At 46.2% G+C, this 18,083-nt stretch overlaps 1 protein-coding gene across 4 annotated transcripts in view; it reads right to left on the bottom strand.

Moving 5' to 3' along the window:
* CBX5 (chromobox 5) overlaps positions 1-18,083 on the bottom strand; it is a 48,904-nt gene that overhangs the window by 20,437 nt on the left and 10,384 nt on the right. Inside the window, exons 1-3 of one of the 4 annotated variants that reach the window (XM_004601559.3) lie at positions 8,203-8,284; positions 7,961-8,064; positions 6,110-6,287 (exon numbers count right to left, since the gene is read on the bottom strand). In XM_004601559.3, coding sequence (XP_004601616.1) covers positions 6,110-6,246 — 137 coding nt within the window. In that variant the 5' untranslated portion in view covers positions 6,247-6,287; positions 7,961-8,064; positions 8,203-8,284. Of the gene's footprint in view, positions 1-6,109; positions 6,288-7,960; positions 8,065-8,198; positions 8,285-18,083 lie in introns of those variants that run through there. The other 3 variants (XM_055129120.1, XM_004601558.2, XM_004601557.2) reach the window with 3 other exon arrangements.

Here is an 18,083-nt window from a genome sequence, read left to right as displayed (position 1 = left end):
TAGGCTTACTCCTGGCTCTGTGCTCAGGGAACACTCCTGGCAGGGCTCAGGGGACATATGTGTGCCAGAGATTGAACCCTGGTTGGCTGCGTGCAAGACAAGTGCTCTACCCGCTGTACTATCATCCAGCCCCCTAATTTATTTCTAATTAATTTTACATGCTATAAATCATACCTCAATAGGGGTGTTAAAAATTCAAATATGAAACATTTTTATAAAGGATCAAATACACAATTCCATACATATAGCTAACTTTGCAAGTCTTTTCCAAAGCAGGCTATACCCAGAGGGTTGGAGGGTAAAGATTTAGGGGCCCATTATAATTTCAGGTGTATACATTCTGTTTATTCACTTAAAGAAGGAAGATTCCCAGGGCCAGTAGTATAGCGGGCAGGGTGCTTGCCTTGCACACAGCTGACCACTGCTTGATACTCATCACCCCCTACTTCCCTGTACACCACCAGGAGCGACCCTGAGTGCAGGGCCAGGAGTAAGCCCTGTGCACTGCTGTATGTGACACCCTCATCGTACAAAAAAAAAAAAAAAAAAAAAAATTCTGGGGGGAAGTCATTTAATTTTTTCCTGAAATGGAGCAGATAGTAGACCATATAAGTTTGGGAACCACTATCTATGTAAATCCTGAAGACAGTTTTTTTTTAAGCAAAAGAAGCAGTAAGGTCTTAGATAATTAAAATATAGGCACACAATAAAAAGGAAAAGACTCAAAAGTGGAGTTTGAAGTATAATAATTCAATGTCCTATTTATATTCCCAGGAAGTCAAAAAATAGTTTTATGTAAAGAAAGAAGAAGAAAACCCTCGTGAGACCTAACTGCACTTGGTCCAACTGAGTATTATTAGGAAGAAAACAAATCTTTTGTTATTCACAAAATTGTTCTGTCCTCCTGGCATTGGTATTAGAAACTCAAACCGCCAATTGCCAATCGGTTCAAAGCAAGAAACATGCCTTGGGCTGATGACGTGGCTTAGTGGCAGAGCACTTGTCCGCCTTCAAAATTAAGGCCTTCGCCCCATTCCTAGCACTGGGGGTGAAAGGATAAAAATTTTGTCTGTTTTTGGGCGACACCTGGCAATGCACAGAGGTTATTCCTGGCTCTGTACTCAGGAATTACTCCTGGCGGTGCTCGAGGGACTCTCCAGGATGCCAGGATTAGACCTGGGTCGTCTGCGAGCAAAGCAAATGCCCTACCCACTGTACTACCTCTCCTGGAGGGAGGAATAATTTTTTTTTTTTTTTGCTTTTTGGGTCACACCCAGCGATGCTCAGGGCTTACTCCTGGCTTTGCACTCAGGAATTACTCCTGGCGGTGCTTGGGGGACCATAAGGGATGCCGGGGATCGAACCCAGGTCGGCCGCGTGCAAGGCAAACGCCCTACCCACTGTGCTATCGCTCCGGCCCCAGGAATAAATATTTTTAAGTGGGAAAATCTAAGCCAGACCTTCTTGCCTTTAGTCCTAGCTAGTGGCCAAAATTCTTTAGGTTATGTAGTAAAGATGAACTTATGTTCAAGTAAGGTTCCCTGGGGCTGGAGAAAGGGCACAGCGCATGCTCTGCACACAGGAGACGCGAGTTCAGCCCACCACAGTGCACACGCTCCTGAGCACCGCCAGGGGCAGGAGTCCCTGAACATCAATCAGGGGTTGCGGAACCCGCCCAAGAGATGTGTTTAGGTGGGAATGCTCTGAACACCTGCCATAATAACTTGACTCAAGCAGAAAGCAAAGTGATGGGGAGAAAATCATACTCTAGATTTAACTTCTTGCAAAAGGAGCTTAAGCATGAAACAAACTTATTTCAAGTTTGTATCATTTCAACTAAACTCAAAATCTCTCCTTCAAAGTCTTGCTTTCAGCAGGAACAAAATAGTTCTTCTTTGGTAACTCTGCCCAAATCTATAGACCATAAAGTTTATTTATTCCAGAAGAAATGAAAGCAGCGGGGCTGGAGCGATAGCACAGCGGGTAGGGCGTTTGCCCTGCACACAGCTGACTCGGGGCTCAATTCCCAGCATCCCATAGGGTCCCCTGAGCACTGCCAGGAGTTAATTCCTGAGTGCAAAGCCAGGAGTAACCCCTGTGCATCACCAGGTGACCCAAAAAGAAAAAAGAAAAAAAGAAAGAAAGAAATGAAAGCATCAAAACCAAGAGTCATGCATACAGTCCAACATAAAAAAAGTACAAACGTGGGATGAGTTCCCGGTAGAAGCAAAAAAGGACAGCCCTGTAATGAGGATCCCTCTTCCCATCACTCTGGTATTGCTGTTTACACACCCAAAAGAAAGCCTGGCATTATTTTGAGAAGTCTGAGCTTGGGCTTTAGGGCCAAAGAAATCTCATACTTGATCCTTGTTCTAGCACTTACGTTACATGATCTTCACAGGTAACTTCTTACAAGATATCCAAGTGCTTCTAGCAGTGATTTCACAGGCCTCGTAAACATCTTTAATGCTATGTCTATACAAAAGCTAAAATCTTTCAGGTTTGTTATTTCAATTCTTGTTTCATAGTGGTCTAGGTCTCTCAAAGTCTTCTCTACAAGAAGCTGTGATACTACTATTCCTCCTTAGAGTCCAGGGTCGGAGATTTGAGGTACTTGTCCTGTTCAGGGACAAGCCGGGCTTGATCCCTAGCAGCTGAGAAGATGGCTTAAAAGGCAGAACACAGGCTTTGCATGTGGGAAAGTGGGGTTCATCCTCACCACTGCATGCCCCCTAATCCGCCTTCCCCCGCAAATAAGGAGGGCATATTCTGGTTGCCCACATTTCGTCTTCGATGTGGTAGAGATGCTAACCATTAGCATCTGCCCCTGAAATGACAAAGGCACTCCAGAACCTTATGTGTGCTCTCAAAGCTCTAGTACTCATACCTCTTTCCAAAGGTTCTGTCAAATACTGAATTTTCTCCCTCCACCACTGGTGCTTTCTTGCAGGTCAAAACACGCAGCTCTTCCGGACCCGCCACCACTTCAGAAAAAGCAACCGAAACTTTTCCTGCACCCTGAGCTTTCTCTTTTTGCTTTTTGGGTCACACCCGGCGTTGCACAGGGGTTACTCCTGGCTCATGGACTCAGGAATCACTCCTGGAGGCGCTCAAGGGACCATACGGGATGCTGGGAATCGAACCCAGGTCGGTCGCGTGCAAGGCAAATGCCCTACCTGTTGTGCTATTGCTCCAGCCCCGCCCTGAGCTTTCTAAAGCTGCTGCAGCCAAGTGGCCTGAGGGACCACATGCGAATCTGAGCATCAAACCCAGGTGACTGCACATAGGGCAAGCGCCCTACCCACTGGACGGGCACTCCAGCCTTAATCTCCCCTTCCCTTAATGTGGCTACTGTAAAGCTCACATTATACTCCTGTTGACTAGAACTGCTCTCATGGTTAGAGAGTCAAGTTAGCTCCTAGCTGCTCACTGAGGTTCTGGAAACTCCACTGATTGGTATCGAGCTTCGTTATCTGGGGAAAATTAGAAATGGAAGCAAAACGCCTAAGTGTGCAGCTTCACCTTATTTGGGCGGAGTCTCCCAAGCAGTGCTCAGGGGGCTTGGGTAGCTCGTAGCAATGCTCAGAGATGTCAGCTGGGGGTTGAGGGTGTGGTGCCGCTTGGTTCCACGGTGCCTGGGACCACCATGCCATCCTGGCAATGCTCTGCAGGTCACACAAGTGTCAGGGGTAGGACTGGGCCCCCCAAACGTCAAGCACGCACTTCTGACCCTGCAGTGTATCTCCCAACCCCCTCCTTCCCCTGCCAAGCTACTTCTACGGATACCTGCCTAATTCTTTTTATTTCAAAGCAAAGAATAAACTACCTTAGCACTTCAGCATAAAGCAAATTACTTAGTACCTAATAGATATTCTACTCAGCACTCCTGAATTGCTCGCAAGTGTCACTGATCTAGAGCTGGGGAAAGGGTACAAAGGCTGAGTTCATGCTCTGTGTGCAAGAGAGCAGTGTTGGACACCTGGCACTACGTGGAGTCCTCAAGCACAGCAGACAGATGGCCCCAAAGCTGAAAAATTAAACAAAAAACTCTCAAAAACCCCCACTTAACCCCCCCCAAAAGGCTCTTAAGGGTCTCAAAAAAATAATAATAAAAAAGAGAGAATGGGGAAATAGTATAGCAGTTAGGGCACTTGTCTTGCCCGCAGCTGATCTCGGTTCAATCCTTGGCATCCCATATGGTCCCCAAGCACCACCAGGAGTGATCCCTGAGTGTAGAGCCAGGAGGAACCCCTGAGCATCAACAGGTATGGCCCAAAATATCCCCCAAAGGTGAAATTTTTAGCTTTTATATATTTTTATTTTATTAGCACTGTTCTCCATTGTTCATCAATTTGTTCCAGTGGACACCAGTAACGTCTCCATTATGAGACTTGTTACTGTTTTTGGCATATCGAATACACCACAGGGAGCTTGCCAGGCTCTGCTGTGCAGGTGGGATACTCTTGGTAGCTTGCCGGGCTCTCTGAGAGGGACGAAGGAATCGAACCTGGGTCGGCCTCGTGCAAGGCAAACGCCCTACCCTATAGCTCCAGCCCTGAAGGAGAGACTTTTAAAAGTCTGTTGGATAACAGACCTGTTGGATAAGACTGGGTTGTCCTTGCTCCTCCCCCAGGGAGCTTAGGTTTATTGAGCTACTCCCACAACAGTGCCCCTGAGGCACACCCAGTTCCATCAAGTACTAATAATCCTATATTGCTTTTCTCTTTCCTTTATGTCATTTGCATGGTTTATTTAGTAATGTCCTTTTTGTATAGACACAGGAAGACAGTTCATGCTATGTTTTGTGACATGGGAGTTAGTTGACTCCAAAGTAATATTTACTCCTGGGCATCCATATTTACTTGACTTAAGCTTGAGTTGCCCCTAGCTCCTAGCACCCCCAAAGCAGGGTCCCAGTGAGGGACTGGATGGACCCCAGGACAAGCTGTGATCTACCTGGCATCGAAATGGGGCAGGCCAAACACCATAGTACTTGACTATAAATTTAGAGCACGATCCTGGACAAAGTCTGCCATGACCCAAAAAGAAGTAACTGAATAAGGACCCTGCTGGGGTTAGCAAAGACTAACCTGGCCTGAGGACTATGGTCTGGAATATATGGCAAGATGTTCCCAAGAAAAGCCAATTTTTTTTGTTTGTTTGTTTCTGGGTCACACCCAGAGATGCACAGGGATTACTCCTGGCTCATGCACCCAGGAATCACTCCTGGTGGTGCTCGGGGGACCATATGGGATGCTGGGAATCGAACCCAGGTCGGCCGTGTGCAAGGCAAATGCCCTACCCGCTGTGCTATTGCTCCAGCCCCAAGAAGAGCCAATTTTTAAGCTTAATATATCTCTTACTGTGTTCATATAAAAATGGCATTGCTAGAAATATTGTAAGAAGTAAATTTATTGTTTCAGTGGATTACTAGCTGAGGAAAGGAGAAAGCAATACACCCTAGACAGAATCCCGCCCTTGGGTGGATCTCCTAGTAATCTGGAGTGCTGAACCCTCAAGATGAGATTTTGTCCTTGAGTTAATCTCCTGAAGGAGTGGCTCTACATCTGTTTGTTGTTATGATAAGGTTCAGCCCCATCTTTGTGTATCCCCATCCTTTATGATGTCAATACTACAGGGGATAAGAGGGGACTAGAAAGGTGACAACTAGGACACCGAGAACTGAGACTCCGGGGACTTTGGGACAAGAGGACCAGATGATGACGATGACTGGAAGTAGGGATGTGACTCTGTCGGGGAGGAAGAAGATGTAACAAAAGAGAGGACTTTGAGGTCTAGGAGGAGACTAGGATGATGGTACCACGATGACTGGGACTATGACCAAAACGACGAGGACAACTGCGCCATGAAGGGAGCGATGGGGCTAAGTGGGGGAGGAGAGAGAAATAAACTGTCTACCGACCCGCCTGCAACCTGGGACCTGTTTCTCCGTTCCCCTGGTCCTTCGTCGTCCATCGCCGCCATCCCCGTCGTCCGGCCTGGGGAGGCAACTCTCGGCCACCGAACGCCCAAGTCCCCGCGCACCCACACCTCTCTCTTTGGACCTCACCCCCCTCAGAGCCCCCAGCTCCCAAGCAAAGGCACTTACTCAGTAAAGCCTTTCCACTTGAGCAGATACTCCACCTGCCCCTTGACCACACGCCTGTCTAGCACCTTCTCCACGACGTACTCTTCCTCATCCTCTGAAGAAGAACTGTCAGCTGTCCGCTTGGTTTTCTTTCCCATGTCGCACTCTGTTCCCCCGAAGAACCAAAGCCACCGGATTCCTGCAAAGCAAGGATAAAAGACTCAGGCTCCACCAGGAGGTACAGAGCTCGGCCATTATTTTGACAGGAGATGCAGAACTGTCACGCGCCTTGCCTTCTCTCGGGGCTCAGGCCTCCGACAGGCTGGTCCCAAGAGTTAAGTAACAAGAGTCGACCCCTGATTTCCCACCCACAACTTTCCCTTTTCTTGAATGAGACCAAAATCATTTGATGCCACAACTGTTTATCAGACTTCAAATTCCAAACGCCAACCCAGTGTGTTATGTTACTTCTGTATCACTTTAAAAGTCAGGACTTACCATTTCACTGAAAAGAACCCCTGACAGAAATAAAAACTTTCCCTCCAAGGTGAATGATTGCTTGTAAAAGGGAAAAAGAAGTCACCAAAATGCTCTTTCTTCCCTTTTGGCCTTTTATGATATTTGTAGTGAACTGGTACGTTTCCCTTAAACAAACCGAGCTGGTTCCCTTAGAACATCCATCAGCTCCCAAAAGCAAGGCCCACACCTTGCACATACCAAGTCTCCTTTTTCATTCCAGGATGGGAGGGAAGAGAAAAAATAATTTTTAGTCCGAAATTTTAAAAAATTAGCATTAGACTGTTCACTAATTTTCTTTTCTTTGGGGGGGGTCACACCCGGCAATGTTCAGAGGTTACTCCTGGCTCTGCACTCAGGAATTACTCCTGGCTATATGGGATGCGGGGAATCCAACCCGGGTTGGCGGAGTGCAAGGCAAGCACACTACCCGCTGTCCTATTGCCCCTTTTCACCAATTCTTAAGGCTCAGCTAATTCAAAGAGTTAAGGAGTTATGTCTCCTCTTAACTGAGACTGGCTTCGGGCCAAAGGTAGAGGAGGAGGGAAAAGAAGTTTGGCCCCACACACTCACAGCAACGCAAAGCCTCAAAACACAGAGGAACCATTCATAGACTCAAGGAAAGCTGAAAAAAAAAAAAGGCAACACAAATGGAAATTGAGTTAAGCTCAGAAATATGCACAACTAGGGGGTACTCAGTAGAAAATCTCGTGTTTTTTTTTTTTAAATTTCCACATTGTTGCTACAACAATCTTTTAAGAATTCTTCCTTGACTATATTAAATGATGCCTACAGTCTGCATTAGAGATTAGCATGGAATGTTTTCTTAGCTGAACTCCATTTTTTATTATGCTGTCATCTTTAAAGGTTTCTTTCAACATGCTCTAAACTATTTCCATGCTGCCCAGAAGACCACTCCCAGGGCCAGGGAAAGCCACTACTAATCTCAGATTGGCTCAAGTCAAGTAGCATGAAAAAGTACCATTTAACGAATAACTCTAAATTCTCAAAAATTTAAAAGGCATGATTCCAAGAAGATAAGAATTGGAAACTACATCAGCAAAACTTACTAGCAACGGATCTGATCACTCAAAAAAAAAAAAAACCCACAAAACTGTTTGCCCCTATTACTGCCTTGCAATAAAACAAAGTTTTCATTAAAATGCTTTATTTGGAAGAATATGCAGAAGAATGTAAGGGGTTTGAAAATGATTTTGCCCATTTATTTAGAAGCCAGTCCTAAGGCTCAGTAAAGAAAGAGAAAGGGATCTATTCCAAACGCAAAAGGCCTCCAACCTCCTCAGAAACAGGAAATGTCATATTCCAGGGAGAGGACCCCACCCCACCCCCACTCACCTTGGAATTTCCGGGAGCCGAGCAGTGTAAGTCAGAGCGCTGGGCTTAAGACCAGCGCCGGGTGAGCTGCATGCAGTTAAGCATTGTGGCCATGGCCTCCCCACCTCACAAGGAAAAACAAGGATTTACATATGTGTTCTTCAGTTGGAGGGAGGAAGGGGGGGGACCTCTCCTTTCACACCTTCATGCACAAGAGGGGCCCCGAAGGGAGAAGATGGATGGGGGTTCCCTCCCTTACCTACCGGATCGCCCCAGTTCTTTCTTCCCCTCTGGGCTAACAGGAGGGGCCTCCCCTCCCAGGTCTGGGGCTTGGCGGGCTGGCAGCTCCCCCGCCCCCACCCAGCTGCCTGGGCGCCACTGCGCAGCTGTCCCAGCCCGTTGCCGTGGCAACTGGCAGCAGTACTAGACTAGGGGGGTGGGGTGGGGGGGGCGGAGAGGCAAAGGAGAAAAGTTAAAAGGCTTAACTTTCCCTTTCAGAGGAGACTGGGTGAAGTTGGAAGGTACCTCCCTTCCCTCCGGGCCCTGGCATTCAAGGCTCCAGGGAACTGCTCCGAGGGTTTTAAATCCAAGACTGGAACCACGTCTGCCTCTACCAACACTGGGGATTAATCAACAGCAATCTTAGATCATTTAACAGAATTATGGAAGCACGAGCGGAAGGGGGAGGGGAGAGGCTCGGTCCTTCCACAACAGAATCGGAACAAACCGCCCACCCACCCCCTAATCCAGCCCACCAGAAGCACCGAGACTAGGCCTTCCACCATCTGTCACTGAACAGTTAATTAAAATTTGTGTGTGGGGGGGGGCGAGGGGGAAGTGGGGGAAGCAGGGGTGATAAGAGAGAAAGGGGGAAGGGAGTCTTACAGATACTACACCACTTCTTTGCGGGCCATTAGATACAGAAACAAACCCTGCAGACATGACGCCCTGGCAGAGAAACTTCCAAATGGAATTAGAGGCCAGAGAAGTAAGGACAGCGGGCAGGGCGCTGGCCTTGCGCGTAGCAGACCAGGGTTCAGTCCCTGGTGCCAGATGTGTCCCCCAAGTCCCACCAGGAGTGATCCCTGCTCTCAGGGCCAGGAGTGAGTCAGAGCACGGCTAGATGTGGCCCCAAAACAAACAAAAAGAACCTTTCAAATGAAATTACAGGTTAATATACATATGTAGTTTCACAAACTTTCCTGGCTTTGTCTTTAGAAGTATTAGAATGCTCTCAGCCTTACAGATAGTCTTTAAAGCCGGACATTGCCACTAGACACCGAGTGACCAGAACGCCTCGGCTGACCAGGGTTTTAATCCCAGCATCCCATATGGTCCCCCAAGCACCACCAGGAGTGATTCCTAAATGCACAGCCAGGAATGCCCCTGAGCATCACCAGATGTGGCCCCAAAACAAATGAAAGACAATCAGAAACAAGTATGTGACTAAGGGGAAAATAAAGTGATTAGTTTGATTATCAGACAAAGCCCATATAAGACCAAAGACAGTCTTTTCTTGGATTTTTGTGGTCAACCCAGCAGTACTGGGAGACCATATGTGGTCCAGGGGTTTAACCAGGATCAAGTCACGTGCAAGGCAAGAAACCTTAATGTGCTATCTCTCTGACCCCAAAGACAGACATTTCAACTACAAAGACTTTTTCTCTACTTTGAACGGCCCCATCACACATGCAAACACAGGTGCACGTGTGCAAAGCAAGATAAGCAGTTTTTACTGAACTTATTCAGAGAGATGTGGAGAGAGAGAAAGAAGTACGTGTTCAAGAGAGAACACAGACGGGGCTGAGCAATAGTGCAGTGGGTAGGGCGGTTGCCTTGCACATCTCGGGTCCTGGGTTTGATTCCTGGCACCCTATATGGTCCCCTGAACACCACCAGGAGTGACCCCTGTGTACAGAGCCAGGAATAAGCACTGAACACCCCTAGGTATTACCCAAAATAAAATAGAGAGAGAACACAGGCTTCTTCAGAGTGAAAATAGGCAAACAAAGAAACGGACTGACTCAAAGAACAAACTGCAGAACTTTTGTTTTCTCAGGAATTGAACCAAATCCTCATGTATCAAAGCAAATGGTCTATCACTGGGCTATTTCCTCAGCCCTCTTCCTAAAAAAAATTTTTTTGACAACACCCAGCAATACTCAGGATTGGTGCTCATTCCTAGAAGCGCTTGGGGGACCATGTGGTGCAGCACTGGGGGCTTGGAACTGTCTCAGAGGCCTCTTAATTAAAAAAAAAAAAATTAAATTCTCATAGAGAAGGACTATATGAAAATGCCACAGGATTTAGATCAGAATTGATTCGGTGATTAACTTGCCATGTAAGTAACTAAAAATTTGTTTTTCGGGGCTGGAGCAATAGCACAGCGGGTAGGGCGTTTGCCTGGCACGCGGTTGACCCGGGTTCGATTCCCAGCATCCCATATGGTCCCCCGAGCATCGCCAGGGTGATTCCTGAGTGCAGAGCCAGGAGTAAGCCCTGTGCATTGCTGCGTGTGACCCAAAAAGCAAAACAAAAAACAAAACAAAACAAAATTTGTTTTTCATAAAATATTTAAGAAAAGGGAAAGGAAAGAGAGGCTGGGAAGTCCATGTATTATGAAGGGGGAGGGTCTCCTTAAACAGGACTCCTGGTCAAATTTTTTTTTTTAATCTGAGGATCTAAAATGGGCTAAATGAATCCCCACTGCCTACCTACTAGGAGAAGAGACAGTTTATGATGAAACCAAAGTGCTGTAAATCCCCCAAAGAGAAATTTTGTACAAGTATTATAGGGTCAAATAAAACAGCAGAAATTCATGACCTTCCAAATTCCTTTAACCATATGACACGCAGTTAACTCTTGGAGCTCAACATATTAATAGGAGGCAAAAAGGGAGAAAAGTCTTTGCTAACTAGATGTAGATGAACTAATAAACCTTCCTCAATAGGCGGGTGAGCTCCTTTTCTAGGATTAAAATAAACGCGTGCTACCTGCAACTCCGAAAATCACTAGAGGGCAGAATGCGGAGTAAAGGCAATCCTGTGCAGGGATAAAGGACGGGAACGGAGAACGCAACAACAAGACCGTGGTGACACCTTTCAAAACAGAAAACAGGAATTCCACAGTATAGGGGACAAAAATACTCTGGTGTCCACCTCTTCCCTCTAAGACAGAACGCAAGAGTCAATCAATTCCCTCCTTCCCACCCGTAACCACTGCCTAACATCCCTTTCTCTTTGGGAAATGGATTTTGTAACAGCTGACAAATCAAATTGGGCCTGATGCCAGGAGTCAGAGTCCAACCATAATATTCTATAAAGAATGGCATGCGATTGTCTTGTAAATCTCCCGGACAGTCACAGATCAGAAGCTGGCAAGGATGACGACATAGTTCTGATGGAATGTGTCTTATCTTAACCTTGAAGTTACAGATCTGCTCAGGAGCGGTAGTAAGAAATGAGAAATGCACTCAGACATCGGAGGGGACATAATTCTCTTTAGACAGTGCGACCCAGCGTATTAGGGTCAAATGAAACACAAAGCCAGACGGACAATTTAAGGGCTAGAGAGCCTGGACCAGATAAAGCATCCAGACTGGTGGTTCCCACTGTGCCGGGGAGGGGGGAGCGTTCCAGTATGAGAAATGAGACATGGCTGGCAGGATGATGGAGTGATTAAGGTGGAATCCCGATACCATGACGGAGGAGGAGAGCCTGCGTCTCGGAGAGCAACCTTATCCTTGTGGAAATCTCCCTGGGAAGGGGGCGAGCGGCTTCTCAAGTTTCCAGGCAGCTTCCAGCCCCCGAGACTTGAATACATACACAAGAACTGTCTGGTAAAGGTATCAACAACTACAGACGGATTCTGGTGATTTAACCGTCCATCAGGGCAAGACGAGAGCAGCGATGCTGAAACGCACACGCACAGGCGCACGCGCACACGCACGGGCCCGGGACCTTCACCAGGGATCCGATTAGAAGTCAGATTTGGAAAAAAAAACATCAAAGAGCTTTGCGGTCAGGGGCAGTCAGAACCCACATTCCAAGTCACGGAGAAGAGATTTCTTTAACAGATGAACCTTCCAGAAACACACACACACGTAGATGGGGAGGAGGAGGAGGAGACAGACAAGAAGTGAAGCAGAAAAAGAGGGACAAACAACCCACACACTGTACGGCTCAGAGAAAAGAATGTGTAGAAACCACCAATCCCCAGAAATTACAGAGGGGGCCTCGGAGAGGACTGGGGCGATGCAAAGGCAGCAATGCGACGGGTCTGTTGCTTGCCGGAACCAATCAATACTGGAACCACAGAACCGTGGGGTGGGCTCGGCTCTCCGCCTGCTCTAACCAACTCAGACTCTTCAATGCCGGCTATCTTAGCGACTTCTCTTCCTTCCTTCCATTTTAGGGTGGGGGTCGCTCCTGGTGATGGGCTCTGCTGTGAGGGCCTAAGGGTTTGAAGTCTCGGCCCAGAAATGTGGCTTTGCTCAGGCCCCGTGGTGGCTGGATAACACGGGGGCCACACCTGGGAGTTTTTTGGGGGATAAGCGGGCGGGAAATGCCGTGGCTAGGAATGAAACCTGGGCCCTAGGATGGCTGGCAGGCACTCGAGCCCTTTCAGCACATTTTCTTTCTTTTCTTTTTTGGGGGGAGGTGATACATCTGGCAGAGTTCAGGGGCTACTCCCAGTTCAGTGCTTGGGGGATTATGAGGTGCCGGGGATTAAATCCATGTCTCCTGCACGCAAAGCAGACATTCCAGCCCACTCAACTGTCTCTGACTCTATACATCTTCTTTGCATCACTACGTACAGGCAATCAGTGTGTGCATAATACATAATTCTGAATCGGCTTTAAGCTTTCTATGTGTTGTATAAAAGAGTAATGAAAATCTATTTTAAGTTTCCTCACTCTACTACACGGAAGTGGTAGAACAAATGTTACGACGGGTATGCTCAATAAGCGCTCTTCATTTTTAAGTTTCAACATAAATTCTATAAAGCCTGCTAGGATGGCAGAACCTCCCAGAAAGCCAGCCAGGCTACAGAGCAGAAAAGGACGGGAGCATATGCAAAACTCACTATCATATATGTAGCACTGCTCGAGTGGGCACCAGTAATGTCTTCATTGTGAGACTTGTTACTGTTTTTGGCATATCAAATACGCCACGGGTAGCTTGCCAGGCTCTGCCGTGTGGGAGGGATACTCTCGGTAGCTTGCCGGGCTCTCTGAGAGGGATGGAGGAATCGAACCCGGGTTGGCCGTGTGCAAGGCAAACGCCCTACCCGCTGTGCTATCGCTCCAGTCCCCCCCCCATCATTAATTTCAAATGCTACTGATGGGTGATTTCCATAGGTCCAGAACTGCAAGTTCCCATTTCTCCGAAGTCTCTGAGGAAAGCTGGTGTGGCTCAGGTGAAGATTTAATGATCAGCTACAGTACTGTCTTCAAGGAATCATTTATATAGCCTTATTATAGCAAATAAAACAGATGAAAAGAAACTGTGTTTACAGAATCATTTTCATCTCGTCTATGTTCTTTGCTCTTTATGCATTTAGACGTGCCAGTGGTTTTAGGTTCATAACACACACAGCATAAAACTAAGACACTCTCTATAAAGATGTTTTCTTCCACTAGATTTATGATTTCCAAAGTATTAGCCATGTGGCATTTTAACAAAAACACACCATAGAGATGCGCATTACAGCTGTCCTGGCTGTCTCAGGGTTTGTTAAATGGGCTGATAACTATCGTTCCACCTCCACCAAAAGCCCATGAGCACCCAATTCAAGGGGAGTTAAAAGCTTTTTAAATGTCTATTTAAGAGAGTGGATTAGGAAAGAGTTGAGGAGGAAGATTAACTGTGGTCATTAACACCCCTATCATTAACCAGCCACACACAGACAACACAAACTTTATTAATAGAGAGGAGTGTCGAAAGGAAATACTTCCCCTTTGGCTAGCCCAGCTCCAGTTCACGATCCTTTAAAAATCAGGCCAAGGTAGTGCTTCAACCAGACACAGAATTATTCTGTGCAAAGTCTCCTGCAAAGATCATGAAGACCTCCTGCACCACAGACAAAGCAAGCAAGTCAAGGGCCTTGAGCTCCTTCAGACGGAAACATATACATTATATTCAGTAATCAAGGATGCCTTCATAAGGGCTTGCTCCTGGCTCTGCACTCAGGGGTCACTCCTGGCAGGCTCAGGGGGAACATATGAGGTGCCAGGAATTGAACCCAGGTTGGCGCCTGCAAGGCAAGCGCCTGACCCACTGTACTCTCTCTCTCTCTAGCCTTGGCCTTATAGATTTTACTTGCTGTTCTGTTCTCTCTGCTCTGATCACCACTAAAAAAAAAAAAAAAAAAAAAAAAAAAGTATACTTCAGGACCCAGCAAACTGTGCTGAAGTTCTGTGTTTGGCAAAGTTAGCACAAACTCTTAGTATCACGTTATCAGATCACAACCCAACAAACAATAATTCTGTGATTTGCTTTTTCCTTTACTAACATCTATTTAATGTTTTCTCTCAAATGTCAAGTCTTCTTTAAACTTGGTTAGGCATGCCTAAACCCATCACTGGGAAGAAGTTAGCTATCCGATTGTTCCAAGATTTATGAGAAAGTAGAACTTGGCACTACTACGGGAAAATGTCTTCCAGATGGCGCTTTCCAACAACTCCATCCCTGGAATGTAATGAACTCATCTCCAGGCACGCAGTCTCAGGTGGGTGTTAATCTCACACCCATTCCTCCTTTAATTAAATGTGATGAAGCATGAACTAGTAGATCCTGTCATCTTTGGGGAAGAACCTGGTGATTTCATTATAAATAAATCCTAAAATGGGCAATAGCAATGTCTTGAGTGAGTTACCAAGAATCTTAAGATTTTTTTGCTTACTACTTTGGAAGATTATGTTCACAACATAAAGGGTTAAAAGAGAACTGCGGTGTCCACCCTCCCGATAATGGTCAGAAAATATTTTTCAAACACCAGCCATAAAATTAAGACTCAGTGCTTACCCTGGTGTCATCCAGTTTAAAGGGATTTTGGTAATCAGCAGGGTAAGGATTATAAAGGCCTTTTCAAGTCATTTCAACAAATTCTCTGTTTTAAGTATTTCTATTATGCCAGATAATTTGCATTCTCTCGGAATTTAGCAAAGTCAGTCAAGAGATATAAAATTAATTTGTATAACCACAAACTCTCTAAAAATATTTCTAATGTAACAGTTGAAATTGAATTAGAAATTACATCAACATGATAAAATAACAATACATATGGATGATGAAGATTTTAGTTTACTGAATCAGAAGTTATCTCAGACTAAAATTTCAGAAAGTTTCAGAATTCCTTCAACGCATAGCATAATTTCGTGCTTTGTCATTATCTTGATGTAACTGCAACAATTTGTCATAGCCTTACAATTTAGATACATGAAATCAAGTCAGTATTGAAAAATTTCCCACCTAATTTTTCTCTGCAGCAATTTATAAGGCTGTAAAACGAAACAAAACAAACCCTAATGGGTAATAAAAGAAACAAACCCACACCAAAAATTACTGAATCTTGCATGTCTATGTGAGTTTATCTACTGACATCTTAAGTGTGAGTTACTATGCCATAATATCATTAAAATGTGCTCTACACTTCAAATATATTGATAATTAAATAGGGGGCGGGTGGGAGAGGGCCACCATCAGATAAACAGCTAAAGCAATGGCCAACCCCAGACCACCCAACTTGTCCGAGTTTTGTTTTGATGTGCAACTTAAGCCAAGTAAGATATTTCTGACTCTTTTTTGTCCAGTTTCCAACTACACTCCCAAGCCAAGGGGCTGATGAATATGTTAATTTTGACCCTTAGTCTGAAATTGTTTCATTTCTTAGGGCATATTTATGGGGGCCTACTAAAGTGTCAAGCACTGCATGTGCACTGAGGCTAACCAGTGTCCAAGTTAAACAGCTGGGAATTTATTTTTTTTAGTTGTTACAAGAACCACATCTGGCATTCCTCAGGGGTTCAGGGCTAGCCCGCCTCCAGCTGGGCCGGGCCGGGGCTGAGGTAGTCGGGACCGCAGCCAGCCCCAGGTAAGCCATGCACCCCATCTCAGAGCCACAGCCCCAGTGCCAGGGGCTGAGAATTTGAAGTTTTTCCTTGAGGAAGTTAGCACCAGCTAGCCAGAGCTGTTACCAAAAAGTTAAAAGGGCAACTTGCTACAGTTGTAAGGTGTGGGTCTATCCCAATTAGGTCACCGAAAGGTGGAATTGGACTGATCACACCTGAGGGGTCACCGGCAAATGCTTTTGCATTTGGACCCTTGGGTTTGATCTCTGGTACCTACTATCCCCACAGCAACTCTGGGAACTGCACACCCCCTCCCTCAAGTTAAAGGGCAAATATAAGTTAAATGCATGGTTTGCAGGTGAAGTTAAAAATAATGAACACTGGGGCCAAAGTGATAGTATAGCGCGCAGAGCTCTTGCCTTGCACAGGGCTGACCCAGGTTCAATTCCCAACATCCCATAGTGGGTTAACCTTGGGTGCACAGCCCTGAGAATTGCTGGATATTGACCCCCCAAAAAAAATAATTTAAAAAAAACAACATTTTGGAGAGTAGTAGGCTCTTTATAGTTTTCTAACTTTTTTTTTTTTTGGGGGGTCACACCTGGCGATGCACAGGGTATGCAATCCTGGCTATGCACTCAGGTATTACCCCTGGCGGTGCTCAGGGGACCATATGGGATGCTGGGAATCGAACCCAGGTCGGCCGCGTGCAAGGCAAATGCCCTATCCGCTGTGCTATTGCTCCAGCCCCACTTTATACTTTTCTAGAAGTTTGTATAGAATTTACTGTTTCTTTTTGGGGGCCACACCCAGCGATGCTCAGGTATCACTCCTGGCTCTGCACTCAGGAATTACTGCTGACAGTGCCCGGGGACAATATGGGATGTCAGGGATTGAATACAGTGGGATGCTGGGAATCGAACCCAGGTCGGCCACATGCAAGGCAAACGCCTTACCCACTGTGCTATCACTCCAGGCCCTAGAACTGATTATTTCTTTTTCTTTTCTTTTTTTTTTTTTGCTTTTTGGGTCACACCCAGCAATGCACAGGGGTCACTCCTGGCTCATGCACTCAGGAATCACCCCTCGCGGTGCTCAGGGGACCATATGGGATGCTGGGATTTGAACCCGGGTCGGCCTCGTGCAAGGCAAACGCCCTACCCGCTGTGCTATCACTCCAGCACCTAGAACTGATTATTTCTTAAAGATTTGGTAAAATTCACCATTGAGGACATCTGGACTACTGTTTTCTTAGTGGGAAGGTTTTTAACTGCAAGTTCCACTTCCTTGATAGATTGATAAATAGGTTCCTTAATAGGCTAGTGAGATTCTTTATTTCTTCTCAAGCCAGGTTCAGTAATTTGTCTTTCAAAGATGCTATTACCCTAGGCGCTGGAGCGGGGAGGGGGCTTGCTTGCCTTCCACACTGCCTACCCAGGTTCTATCAACCCCTGCCAGGAATGATCCTTGAGCAGTCAGGAGTCAGACCTGAGCACCGCTGGTGTAAGCAAAAAACAAACAAACAAAAACATTGTTATTAATCTAAGACATTGAATATAAATGCAGAGTGGTTCCTAATATCCCTATAGAACCCTTTCAATGTCTATAAGGACAGAAACTATATCCCTTCTCTAATTCCTTATCTGGTGATAGGGTTTTTTGATTTGGAGTGGGTTTTTTTTTTTCTCTCCTTTTTTAAAAAAAATTTTGGGCCTAGTGTGACATGCCACTTCAATTTTTTTTTTAAAGTCTTCAGGGGCAGGGCTGGAGCCATAGCACAGCGGGTAGGGCATCTGCCTGGCACACAGCTGAACCGGGTTTGATCCCCAGCATCCCATATGGCCCCCCGAGCACCGCCAGGAGTGATTCCTGAGTGAAGAGCCAGGAGTAACCCCTGTGCATCAACAGGTGTGACCCAAAAAGAAAAAAAAGTCTTGGGGCTGGAGAGATAGCACAGCAGGTAGGGCGTTTGCCTTGCACTTGGCCGACCCGGGTTCAAATCCCAGCATCCCATATGGTCCCCTGAGCACGGCGAGGGGTAATTCCTGAGTGCAGAGTCAGGAGTAACCCCTG

The sequence above is a fragment of the Sorex araneus genome, chromosome 2 (genome assembly GCF_027595985.1).
Source record: "Sorex araneus isolate mSorAra2 chromosome 2, mSorAra2.pri, whole genome shotgun sequence".
NCBI lineage: Eukaryota > Metazoa > Chordata > Mammalia > Eulipotyphla > Soricidae > Sorex > Sorex araneus.
This window is presented reverse-complemented; position numbering and strand designations above follow the sequence as displayed.